Source organism: Mixophyes fleayi, chromosome 11 (assembly GCF_038048845.1).
Source record: "Mixophyes fleayi isolate aMixFle1 chromosome 11, aMixFle1.hap1, whole genome shotgun sequence".
Taxonomy (NCBI): domain Eukaryota; kingdom Metazoa; phylum Chordata; class Amphibia; order Anura; family Limnodynastidae; genus Mixophyes; species Mixophyes fleayi.
In genome coordinates this window covers 91,689,717-91,701,892 of record NC_134412.1, presented here as the reverse complement: position 1 = coordinate 91,701,892, position 12,176 = coordinate 91,689,717, and the positions used below count along the sequence as shown (strand labels likewise).

The window sequence follows — 12,176 nt, the reverse complement described above, 5'->3', positions numbered from 1 at the left end:
CCTATACCATACATGGCTGGTAACACCAAAGAACCTGTGATAGAGATTCTCCACATTGTCCCTTTAATCTATGCTTAGTGAGTAACTCATGTTTACTAGTAAGAAAATGTATTGCATAAAGTCAGGGATATAGTTACATTGCAATAAGTCTAGTTAAAGGCTAGTTCCTCAAGTTAAAAATAAAAGCAAGAAGTATTTTGGTAATTCACCCAGTCTGGAGAGTCCTAAGATATCAGACGTGGTCAGGAGAGGTGGTTCTGTCTCTGATAAATGTACAACATGGCAGGAGCTAGGAGAATATCCTCAGACCACGGCAGACCCCAGGGCTCCTCTCACTGCCCATTAAATAGTCTATTTCTCTGTATTTTATCATTAAACCTGAAAGGTCTGTTTTGTAAATATAGCCCCTATGTCTGCAACCATTGGCTTTATACTCTCTTATAGAGTGTATATGGCACTTCTGTCCTAAAGCAGGGGGTGACCGTATGAACTCTAGGTCTATGTCTAGCACCATCGTATTGACTATTTCATCACCCTTGAGTAGAGTAGCACCTGAATCTACTTGCTCTGCTCTGTTCAAACCATATCATTGACTTTGTTGGGTTGGCCCGTAGACGGCTGGTCCACTATAGATGCAAATGCAGTGCACCCGGTATTGTCATCCATTTGTGGCACTGAACTCATAATATGTATAACCAGACTTATTTTCTTGAATGGAGACCTACCCACAGGATGCTTTACTGAGTTGATGCTAAATTTACTTGCAGCCAACTCGTTACAGCTCCGTGGGTCGGTCTCTATGGAGGGAAACTAGCCTTAGTCTACATAGTGTATGAACTGCGCAGTTAGCGTTCCACAGACAGCAGTGCTTTGTTTTACTCACCCTTTGTGTTACACAGTGAAAGTAGAGTCCGTTTCTGCGTTGTTAAGCTTCTGCAGTGAAACAGGACTATTTTTTAGGCTTTTACAGGTTGCCGTGTTTTCAGATTATCTCTCATCATTTGTCTGGGAACGATCTAGACACCAGGAGAGCTGACGCTCATTTTGATCACGTCCCCCTCCTCCTCCTCATCTCTCCCCTTCCCCCGTCCTGCTTATATCTTCACTGGTACAAGACAGAGACTGCACAGTTTTCATGTCTGAACAGTTGTGCTATTGTATGGTGGACCTGACTATATGCAGGAGACAAAGAACTGGCCAATCCTGGGGCACGATTTATAGAGTGCACAGATCACTGCAGTGCCTGATATAAACAGGAACGTGACCACGAGGCTCTGCTGTCATCCCAAATTACAGTGCAGTAGAACCAGAGAGGCACCTTAAACCTCAAATGTATCTTATTAAAAGTATAGGACGAGGCCTGACTACGTCAGTATTGTTCCATATCTCGGATATCATCGTTCTATTTAGTAAGATGTAAATTGGTCACTATTTAGCTGCCCATTGTAGTTATGAATCTCCAGCTAGGATATTGGTAGACACTCTGCAGTTAGAGGCCCCTTTTATCCAGACCGCCCCATATTTAGACATCTTCATTTCTCCACCAGGAATCTGAGAAAATCATTGCGGAGCTCAACGAAACCTGGGAGGAGAAACTTAGAAAAACAGAAGCCATTCGCATGGAGAGGTACAAGGATCCCTATATATATATATATATATATATATATATATATATATATATATATATATATATATATATATATAGCCCCACGTCTGTACAATTTCATTAATAATATTTTGGATCAAGTTTTAAAAGTACCTGGTGGTTCCTGAGATATTAACCCCCGCCAGCACTATAACCGACACGTCATCTAGGCTGATTAGCGGGAGAAATTGGAAATCGTGTTCAGAGCATTAAACGGTTGTCCTCACAGATGATTGGTTGCCGCTTGCCCAATGAGCGGTGGTAAATATCTTCATACATTGAATTTATTTCCAGCCTCCCTGTTGTCAGCCTGGAGGACGCATCTGTTATAAGCATCTCTTGAACTGCAGAGAAGTTCCTTGTGAGGTCAGAGTGGTCGTTTATCATCCATTCTAAGACATTTGCATTCATGCAATGTCCCAAAACTCTGTACAACGTGCAGTTTTCGGACTGATAACCCCCGGCCACCACAGCCCCTCAGGTTAGTCCTATGTTTTATTATATGAAATGACTGTTTACACCTTTTATCCTTTAGGGAAGCGTTACTGGCAGAGATGGGGGTGGCCATTCGAGAGGATGGTGGAACATTGGGTGTCTTCTCCCCCAAAAAGGTAGAGTCCTGTCTTACGGTTTAGCCAACATTTTTGTTTTATGCAGAACTAGGAATCTTTGCAATGTCTGTTACCGCTGGGGTCATAGCTTAGAGATAGACAAAATAGGGCATGCTGGGATTTGTAGTGCAACACCTGATTGGAGTATAGCCATAGTCTCGTAGCCTGCTTTAACGGTTGACTTGGGTGTGTGCGCAGCCTGGTTTGTGGATATATGTTTGTGCGATAGATATTAGACTTTGTCTTCCTACATTCTTAATCATGGTCTGTATTTAATATCACCCGGTTTTGGTGGAATGTTTGTGTGCTACATCTTTTATCATGTCTAGAAGTGACCTTTCCACCCTCGGGTCCCAATTCACACAGCAATCTCTCTCCTCTCCCATCGCTCATAGATTTCCTGTAATGTCCTGTCTCCACTCTGTGCTTCATCTCACACTTTCACCTCTCTCCCAGATATCCTCCATGATTTTTGATGAATATTTTGACTCACTTTCTACAGATCAGGTCTGTTTTCTGTAACTGAATTCATGAGCCAAGAATAAACACTAATCGTGATCGATGGTGTTTATTCCAGCGAGTTGTTAAATAGTTAATGTGTCCACTTTAGGGCCCTAGATATCAAAATATGTAGCAATTTCGTGGAACAGAATGAATTAATCTAATTGTATTAACCTGGAAACAATTGTGGTTCATGAATTAAATTGTTACTAGAAAAATTGTAGTTTAGTTTCCCATAGGTTTCTAGTCCCAACATAGATACCCAAATAGCTATTGTAAATGTAATGTGGAGATTTAATTGTTTTTAATAGTTCATATTAGTATATGGTGCTGCATATACTGTAAAGGAACCACCGAACTCCCGGCCTTTTGTAGGTTAGGATCAGAGTTAGACAATCTGTGTATATCTTGACCACAGACAGCCAGTTTTCCCATCTCTGATCTAGAAGATGCAGTAATAGTAAATATTTTTGGGGAGGGTTTAGATTATCCAGCTAATTTTTTATTTTTAAATATGTGGAATGTGATTTGAGTATCAGAATAGTACATATAACCGGTAGCAATACAGAAAACGCCAAATCATAAATAGAGTAAAGTTATGAAAGTCCAGCAATCTTCCAGAGTCCTCTGCCGAGATGCAGCTGGCTGAGGATTCTGGGAGTTGTAGTTCAGGTGTAGACTGAGACCGGACTTGATAGCAGCGAGGGAAGAAGTAAGACACCAGATATCATGACCTTTATGTAACTGCTATACAGGAGCAGACTGGCTCTGAGGTGACCAGACTAAGTCACTGTTGTCATCATTCAATGTCTTCCTCCATTTATCAACGTCTACTTTGCTTCCCGTCTCTCTGCTGGCCCATGATTTCATACAGATCTTATCACCCAGCCCGTGTGATCTCTTGGCCGACTCTAATGGGGTCTTCTCCCCAAGGAAGGTTTGTTGTGCTGATCCCATTAGATAAGGGTAGAAAGTTGGGGTGGGTTAGTACATGTTTGTTGTAGACCCCATTCTGTGTCTCTTAGGGAAGTAATTATCCAGATGATACCAGTAGTAATATTTTATATATTTCCTTTGGAAATAATATGTGTGTTCCATGTGTGGGATGTAGACCTTCTGTATTCTAGGTGGGGAGCGGAGCGGTGTAGTTTTATATTGTAGGTAGGTACAGTCCAACTGACCACTGAGTGTTTTTGTTGCAGACTCCACATCTGGTTAATCTTAATGAAGATCCTCTCATGTCAGAGTGCCTTTTGTATTATATTAAAGATGGTATAACCAGGTGAGCTGACACTCTGTACCAGCAGAGAATGACGCCATTTATCTGCAGTAATTACTTGTGGTAATCTATCCATCTTGCGTCTCTAGGGTGGGTCAGGCGGATGCAGAGAGACGGCAGGATATTGTCCTGAGCGGAGCCCACATTAGGGAGGAGCACTGTCTATTCCGCAGCGAGAGGAGGCCCAACGGAGAAGGTGAGTCTTGTCCATCCAATCCAACACTTGCTCCACAGATACAACCTCTAGAACTATGGATTGGTGGCACAGAATTATGACGCACCTTGATCGGGTAAAATGAAAGGATTGATGAAGCTGTGATTATTGAGACTTGACAGATGTAGTTTTGTTACGGGACCGTTCTTCTGTAGCATGTGGAGCGGAATCTTCATGTAGCCTATCTGTATCACTGTCTCTATGGTCTTAGAAGATTAGCCATTTAGAATTGGAACAGTGACACCTGCAGGCTATGCTTGGCTATTACACTGCATGCAACGTGTTTACAGATATTTTTCGCAAACTTTGCAATTTGCCCTTTACAGCTTACAAATAATAGTAATGCAACAGATGTTATATTTGTTTTTAAAGGTCACTATAAACATAGTTTCTTACGTGAAACAACTGTAGAGAGGGGTTCTGTTTTATTTCTATGAGTATGTGACCTTTATAGAACAAAGAAATTGACTAGGAACGTTCTGCTTGTTTTAGTGATTGTGACGCTGGAACCCTGTGAGAAGTCGGAGACGTACGTGAACGGGAAACGTGTGGTTCTAACGGTGCAGCTACGTTCCGGTGAGGACCATCGCCTATTATTACACCCAGCTGATAGACATTTTATTTTTTACCTATTTGTCACAATGTTCAAACCATTTTGCTGAATTTATCCTGCATAGTTTTTTTTTTCCACCTAAAACTTCTCTTTAAGGAGTCACCGTGCTGTTGCGTTAATTAACGTGTAGTAAGACTTATGAATTAATATATTGTGTTAAACGGCATCTCTTGCTTTTATTGATGTATTTCATCGCTAATATTTGGGGTAATGTTTCCTTCTGCATTTGGGGCCACAACCACCGCAGCGTTGTCCGCTACTCAGGTCCTAATTGTTTCCTCTGTTTTTAATGTAACCAAAAAAAAAAAAAAAGTATTTTTGTTCTCAAGATTTATGTGAAAATGGCTGCCTCCATGGTTTCCAGCCGACGGGTACATTTTAAAGCTTGTTCTTTTTCTTGTACTTTTTCCCCACTCAGGTAATCGTATAATTATGGGCAAGAACCATGTTTTCCGTTTCAACCACCCCGAACAGGCCCGAGCAGAGAGAGAGAAAACGCCGTCTGCAGAGACTCCCTCGGAGCCGGTGGACTGGACGTTTGCGCAGCGGGAGCTGCTGGAGAAGCAGGGTATTGATATGAAGCAAGAGATGGAGAAGAGGTACCAGAGACCAGATGTCTTTTATGAGACCGCTGTGTTATATGCATTACACAGTCATGAGATCATCAGGATTACTTCAGGGGAGAAGGGGGGACTTGTTCACATCTTTTGCTCAAACGTGCAAATCTAAATTGAGCTTTACTAACCAATCACGTGTATTGCAAAGTGAAAAGCCAATTGCTGACTGATTGTCCGGAGTTATTGTACATTTACATCTTTGAGCAATCATTTTGCTCCCAGCATGCCTAGTGTTAGACCATGTATTTGCCTGCTGTAACATAGGCTTGGGGCAACTGACTTCCAAGCCTCTATGATGTTCTACCAAAAAACTGTTAAAAGTACAATGATTTACAAACATTTTGAAAACCTGTATATAAAGTTTACTTGAGTAGTGTAAAGAAAAAATTAATAAATCAAACAAGTTTATTTCCTGTGGAGCCAATGTAGTGTCGATATGTCAGCAATTTTGGGGCCTCAAGAGTTATAAATTAAAGGCTACCATACCATGCTTGGTTTCACGGTTCTTCCTCACCTCAGAGTTCATCAGTAGTGTGCAGGTCTAATATGTCTGGAGTGTTAGTGGCTGATGGCCATTGTAGCAGTTGTATTTGTAGATCATGTTTATTGCAGTATTTTCAGGGACAATCTTGTAAAGACGTTTCGTTATTTGCGCATGTTTTTATTTGTAAGATTCTAATGAGCTAGGATTAGGCTGTAAGGTATAGAAGGGTAAACCTATAGTTAATGAGGACATGTTGGTCGAAGATTGGGGGATGTCTGTAGCATTCTGTTTGTAGAAAGAGATTAATATGCAACAGGGTCAAGGCTTCCCCAGGCCCTAGACAATATTAGGTCCCCAATGTTTAGTAGTTTGATGAGAGCTATGCAGGTGATGTATTCTAGACTTAGACATATTTTAGTTATAGATTGTGAAATAACACTATAATGAGAACGCCTACAGTGATTTAAGTAAGTAGAAAGTGTGCTGATTGTCAAACACAGCCAGTACAGTCCATTTTCCAGTTGTGTATCTTGTTTCTGGGCCCAGTAATAGTTCCAGAATCCTAAGGACTGACCTAGGCTGCCTTGTGTGTAAATTAGACCTTTTTAATGTTCTTGGTATTGTCTTATTCTGCCTTTATAACGGAGGTGGTCAGGCCTTGGATTCTTTGTGCGGAGGTGTGGTGCATATTGTTAGACTAGACTAGTTATAAACTATAAAGCAGGGGGTCTACTAACAGTGATTATCTGCTTCCCCAGGCTCCAGGAAATGGAAATCTTGTACAAGAAGGAAAAGGAAGAGGCAGATCTACTTCTGGAGCAACAAAGACTGGTAAGCGTTTCTCCTCGCACTCCCTTGTTCTCTCGCGCACTCCCTTGTTCTCTCACACACTCCCTTGTTCTCTCACACACTTCTCTCTGACACAAGTAGTGTTCCACTCTTTAGCTTGCATACTACTCTTCCTCTTTGCAAACATTTTAAAGGTCATCGAGGGCTTTATATATTTAAATAACATGCACTCTCTCTAATGCATTACAATCTGTCTCTTTTCTTTAGTACAGTGAATCTATCGGACTTCCTGTTGCCTCAGTTGCTGTATAGTTTACTTGTGAGCTTCAGTACTGTTTGGCTGCTATTGCCTTTAGAAAACTACATGGTGGCAACTATGGGATTGAGCCGATAGTCATTACTACCTGTTTACACGTGGAAAGGGCAGATTTATGTCTGAAGAGAGGGACTTTTGACTTGTTGCAGAGCCTGGCATTAGATGCAGGGTATTTAAATGCATAAAGCCCACCAGTTTGATGAATGCACCATGCTCTGCTATAAATATATAAATGTTGTATGATTTTAACACTGATAGTGTATTTGTGTGGAGTGTCTGCTTAAAAGGGACAGTATCACCCCATTGTTAAATGGACTCCTATCGCCCCACTCGCTGCCATCCAGCATTGTTTGAGCTTATGAGGAAATGTATGTGAGTGACTTAGAAAGTGTCATAGCGGGATGTACCCGGAGACGTGACCATGTTATATATTCTTCAATGTGCGAAGTGTAACTGAGGTAGTTTTGCACAGTAACATGTAATATTCTTATTGAATGTTCCATCATTTGTGTTTTTAACATCATAAACAAATTTCCCGCTGTGTTTTTGGCATGGCTATCTACATATTGAGGCAAACCTGTGGGTCTTCCACCACGATCTATAGCTTCTTCAGATGTTTGATTCTGTTATAGGTGGTAGTGTCCCTTTATTGCAAATGTGTATATAAATAATGGAAGCACTGTGTGTACAGCTTACTGACATGTATACCTCGGCATCTGTGAGGGTCTTTCCACTGATGCTCCTTAATTTGACAACAAAGGTAAAGTGTACTAGTCACCTTCATACAGCGGAGGCGGCCATTTTGTAAACTGAACCAATATTCCTCGGAATACAACCAGTTAATTAGGAAATAGTTATGTCACTGGTTCCTAATTAATTGATAGGCTGAATTTGAATAAAAAATGGCCATCTCCACTGTGCGCATCTAATAAAATGCCTCAGTGATGTCTCTGACTGTTAACTAAAAAAATGGCCGCCTCCACAGGCGATGGGTATACTTTAAGAATGGTTTACATCCTGGATATTAACCCTACTTTCAGCGTCCTCTTTATGTGGGAGGCTGGATACTGATCTGTGCTGTCGCGCTGTGCATGAATTCTCTGCTATCGCTGCATGTAGCCTGGACTTTATTTCTTACCTCATAGGAAGCACTGACCAGTCGTTACTGTGCCTGCCGCTCTGACAGGATTTTACCTGAATATCACAAATACAAAAAGCTCGGACAAATGTAATAACTTAATAAAACATGGGTTCTTCACCGAAACCAGACAAAATACTGCTGGCAGACAGTACTTGATGAACAGCATTACCCACAATCCTACGGAAGTCAATCATGTTCTAGCGCTCCCAATGGTGTCCTTAAGCTGCAGTTGTTGTGCCCACCTGTACACAGCTTGACCTGTAATATCCAACCCATGTACAGGTGGGCGTAACATCAAGTTATAACTTAACCTGCGGTATTCGCACAGCAGCTTAAGTGAATGGAACCTGTAAGGAGTACAAGCACACCTCAGACTTTCGTGTGGTCACAGGTAGCAGGAGGGGGTAGGTTCTGCTATCCGCTAACAGTAGTTAAAATGTTTTGTAAAGTTAAACGGAATATTGAAAGTGACCTTAGGAAATACCGTCCATATATTTATTGTTTTGTTCAGTCACAGACTAAACCTTTTCATGGGTAGCCGTAACAACATCGCCACTTGCAGGCTATAAAATAGAATTACCAAAACACAGAGGCACATCGTAACCAAAATATTACATATAAATGTAATTTTAAAAGTACGTCAACTGTGTTCCACAAATTGTAAACAAAATTTTAAGATGGATTGTAAAATATCAGTTCTCCTGATAACACCCTCACTTTTTACTGATAAATACTTTGCGCCCATCCATGCATTCTACGGTTAAGCCTGGATGCATTATCAAATCGATGGTGCTATGTGTCTAAGATGGCACGTGTCTACTAGCTAGATTATGGATTGAAACCATCTGTGATTTAGAAAAAAAAATTTCTTTTAATGTTTAGCTTTAAAGGGAAACTCAAACAAAATGAATAATTTAATATTAATACCCCCTCTCCCTAAGTGTTAATACCACATTTAGCTGTCCATTAGGTTCTCTATTCTCTCTCATCGGTATGAAGGTGGCTGTGGAAAGATGCTTATTGGACAAGCTGAATTATTAGTAGTTGGAGGAGGAGGTTTGGAGGTTTTATATTTATTTATTCATCATGAGGTCTTGTCACCATCTCTTTTAGCTTTTGTATCGCCTCGTTATTATGTTTGTAGTATGTTTTACACATAGACTTCGCTGTACTGCGATTGCTCTTGTTTAATACTGAACGTCCAGCCACGACCACCGCAGTGATGTGACTGGCGGCTTAACCCCAATCGGAAATGATTATCCTTAAATTATGTTTCGATTCCGTAGTTCCACCTGACAACCCTCTTTATGAAGTGCAGAGTTCAGGGTTTTCGATGAGCATTAATAGTGTTGACTCTGTAAACATAGAGCATTTTTGATTGAGGCATCTTTACTTGTTGATAAATATCTGAGCATTTCAATTGCACTTACTCAAAAAGAATGGCGGCATGCGAATTGACACCACTTTAAAGAAAACAATACCAGTTGTTTGAATTTAATTTGTTTACCAATCACCCTGCTCCTTTACATGTTAGGTGGTACCCATAGCATCTGTTGGCCATAAACGTGGGAGTTGTGTTGTGTAGTCTATACATGCAGCGTATTCATTTTTCAGATGGGGTTTGGGGTTGGATTGAGGCAGGAAAAGTAATTCATGCCTGAAACGTTTAGACCTGACTCCAATAATTTGCATTTATCGGTGCACGCCACCTACAAACTTTAGGAAGCCCCATCATTGGCGCACACAGCGGACTGGCATGTACACTAAAACCTTCAATAACACGTCGTCTTTTCTCTTGAATATGTAACGCACCAACTTTACTGCAACAGAGTATAAACACCAGCATCTACTAACCAGTGTCTACTCACCTTCCTGTTGGCTGCTCTTGTCCACTTGTCTTCTTGCATCTTGGAGTGGTGGGTTTGCTGTGCAGAGCGATACAGGACTTGACCTGTGTGCAGTGCGCATGGGTTCTGTTTCCACCTCTAATTCTGCTCTTTTAATGAAGGCTGCCTATCTTCTCTTCAAACCTTTCACACGTTTATAGGTGAGGACTAAATATTTAATTCACGTTTTTCAAAAACCACCTTATTTTGTTTTCCACATCTCTTATGTTTGCTTTATTTTTTTTCATTCCATGTTTGCTTTTTGCCTTTTTATTATATTTTTAGTGTTTTCCATATTTTATTTTATTTTTGGTTTCTTTTGGGGCCATTTTGATTTATTTTCTTTCTCAAGGACGCGGATTCCGATAGCGGGGACGACTCTGAGAAACGCTCATGTGAAGAGAGCTGGCGACTCATCACCTCATTGCGGGAGAAGCTCCCTCCGAGCAAAGTGCAAAGCATCGTCAAGAAATGTGGACTCCCCAGCAGTGGCAAAAGACGTGAGCCAAATAAAATGTACCACATCCCCCAAAGACGTCGACTGAGCAAAGATTCCAAGTGGGTCACCATCTCTGATCTGAAGATCCAAGCTGTGAAGGAAATCTGTTACGAAGTGGCATTGAATGACTTTCAACACAGTCGACAGGAGATTGAAGCCCTTGCGATTGTCAAAATGAAGGAGCTTTGTGCCATGTACGGCAAGAAGGATCCCAATGAACGGGATTCATGGCGGGCGGTGGCCCGGGATGTCTGGGACACAGTAGGTGTGGGAGATGAGAGGATTGAGGATGTGGTACCTGTTTGTAAGGGACCCACCGATGTGGACGATTTAAAGGTTCATGTCGACAAACTGGAAGACATTCTCCAAGAAGTGAAGACTCAGAATAACATGAAGGACGAGGAGATAAAGGCCCTCCGAAACAAAATGTTGAAAATGGAGAAGGTGTTACCTTTAATAGGGCCACAGGGAGAACGTAAAAGTCGCGAGACTAGAACCGAAAGTGATAAAGGAATGGCAAGTGATAAATGTAGGGTATCTGGAGAAGAGCCTGGGAAGGAAGAACAAGTCAACCAACTGATGGACGACGCTTTGTTCCGTCGAGGACGCTCAAACTGGATGAGGCAGGAGCAGATTAAATTTAAGAACCTCCAACAGCAGGAAATCGCCAAGCAGCTACGCCGTAATACCAATGGTTCTCATCGATTTATCCCACCGGAGAACCGAAAGCCGCGCTTCCCTTTCAAAAGCAATCCCAGCCACAGGAGTTCTTGGAGCGCCGGCACTCATATCATCATCACCGACCAAAAGGTGATCGAAGTGAAAATCCCAAAAGAGGCGCAAATCCAAGAACAGGAGGAAGTGGATCCAGAGAGGCAAATCTGGAGCCCTTATAGCCAGTCTCGCAACCAACATTTGCAACCGCACCAGCACCACGGTTACAGCAATAATCCCGATAGCACGTCTGGTCGTTGGAGAAGCAACTCTTTGAATGGTTATCAAAAGGGACTAAGACGTCAAGCGTCGGGTTCCTCTGAGTCGCTTCAGTCCTACGACTCGCAACAGACTGACTCTCAGAGTTACCACCATCAACATCAAAGGCACCCACAGAGGCAGCAGAATTGGGGCACATGTTACAGTACCGACAGCGAAGAAGGCCACAACTCTTACAACAGGCAGAGTGACCGGCCTTACCACTACAACCAGTTCGTCACTCCGCCTCGCATGAGACGTCAGTACTCGGCCCCCAACCTCAAATCCGGGCAGGAGACCACTGTGTGAATCACCTTCTGCAAGGACTCTAATGTGCTGGCACCATACAGTGTACATTAGACAGGGAGGTTTGTGCAGACCATGCTCTCTGTCCTTTCCCCCCCTAGACTGGTTGATCAACCATAACAGTGTTGGGTGCATTGGGAGAGTCCTGCTTTTTTTTGAGTTTTCTGTGTGTGTTTGTTTATAGAGCCCAGGAGAGGGGCCGAGTTAAATGTGTCTACATTAGATTCTCTCTGGATAATAATCATTGGGAGCCTCTCCGTCCATGTCTTGAAGACATGCTACCTCTCCCACTATGATCTGCAG

General features: G+C 42.0%; 1 protein-coding gene across 1 annotated transcript in view; it reads left to right on the top strand.

Moving 5' to 3' along the window:
• KIF1B (kinesin family member 1B) overlaps positions 1-12,176 on the top strand; it is a 102,281-nt gene that overhangs the window by 55,294 nt on the left and 34,811 nt on the right. The window contains 7 exon segments of the mRNA XM_075190257.1: positions 1,548-1,627; positions 2,181-2,256; positions 3,960-4,039; positions 4,126-4,232; positions 4,743-4,826; positions 5,282-5,462; positions 6,723-6,795. Coding sequence (XP_075046358.1) covers positions 1,548-1,627; positions 2,181-2,256; positions 3,960-4,039; positions 4,126-4,232; positions 4,743-4,826; positions 5,282-5,462; positions 6,723-6,795 — 681 coding nt within the window.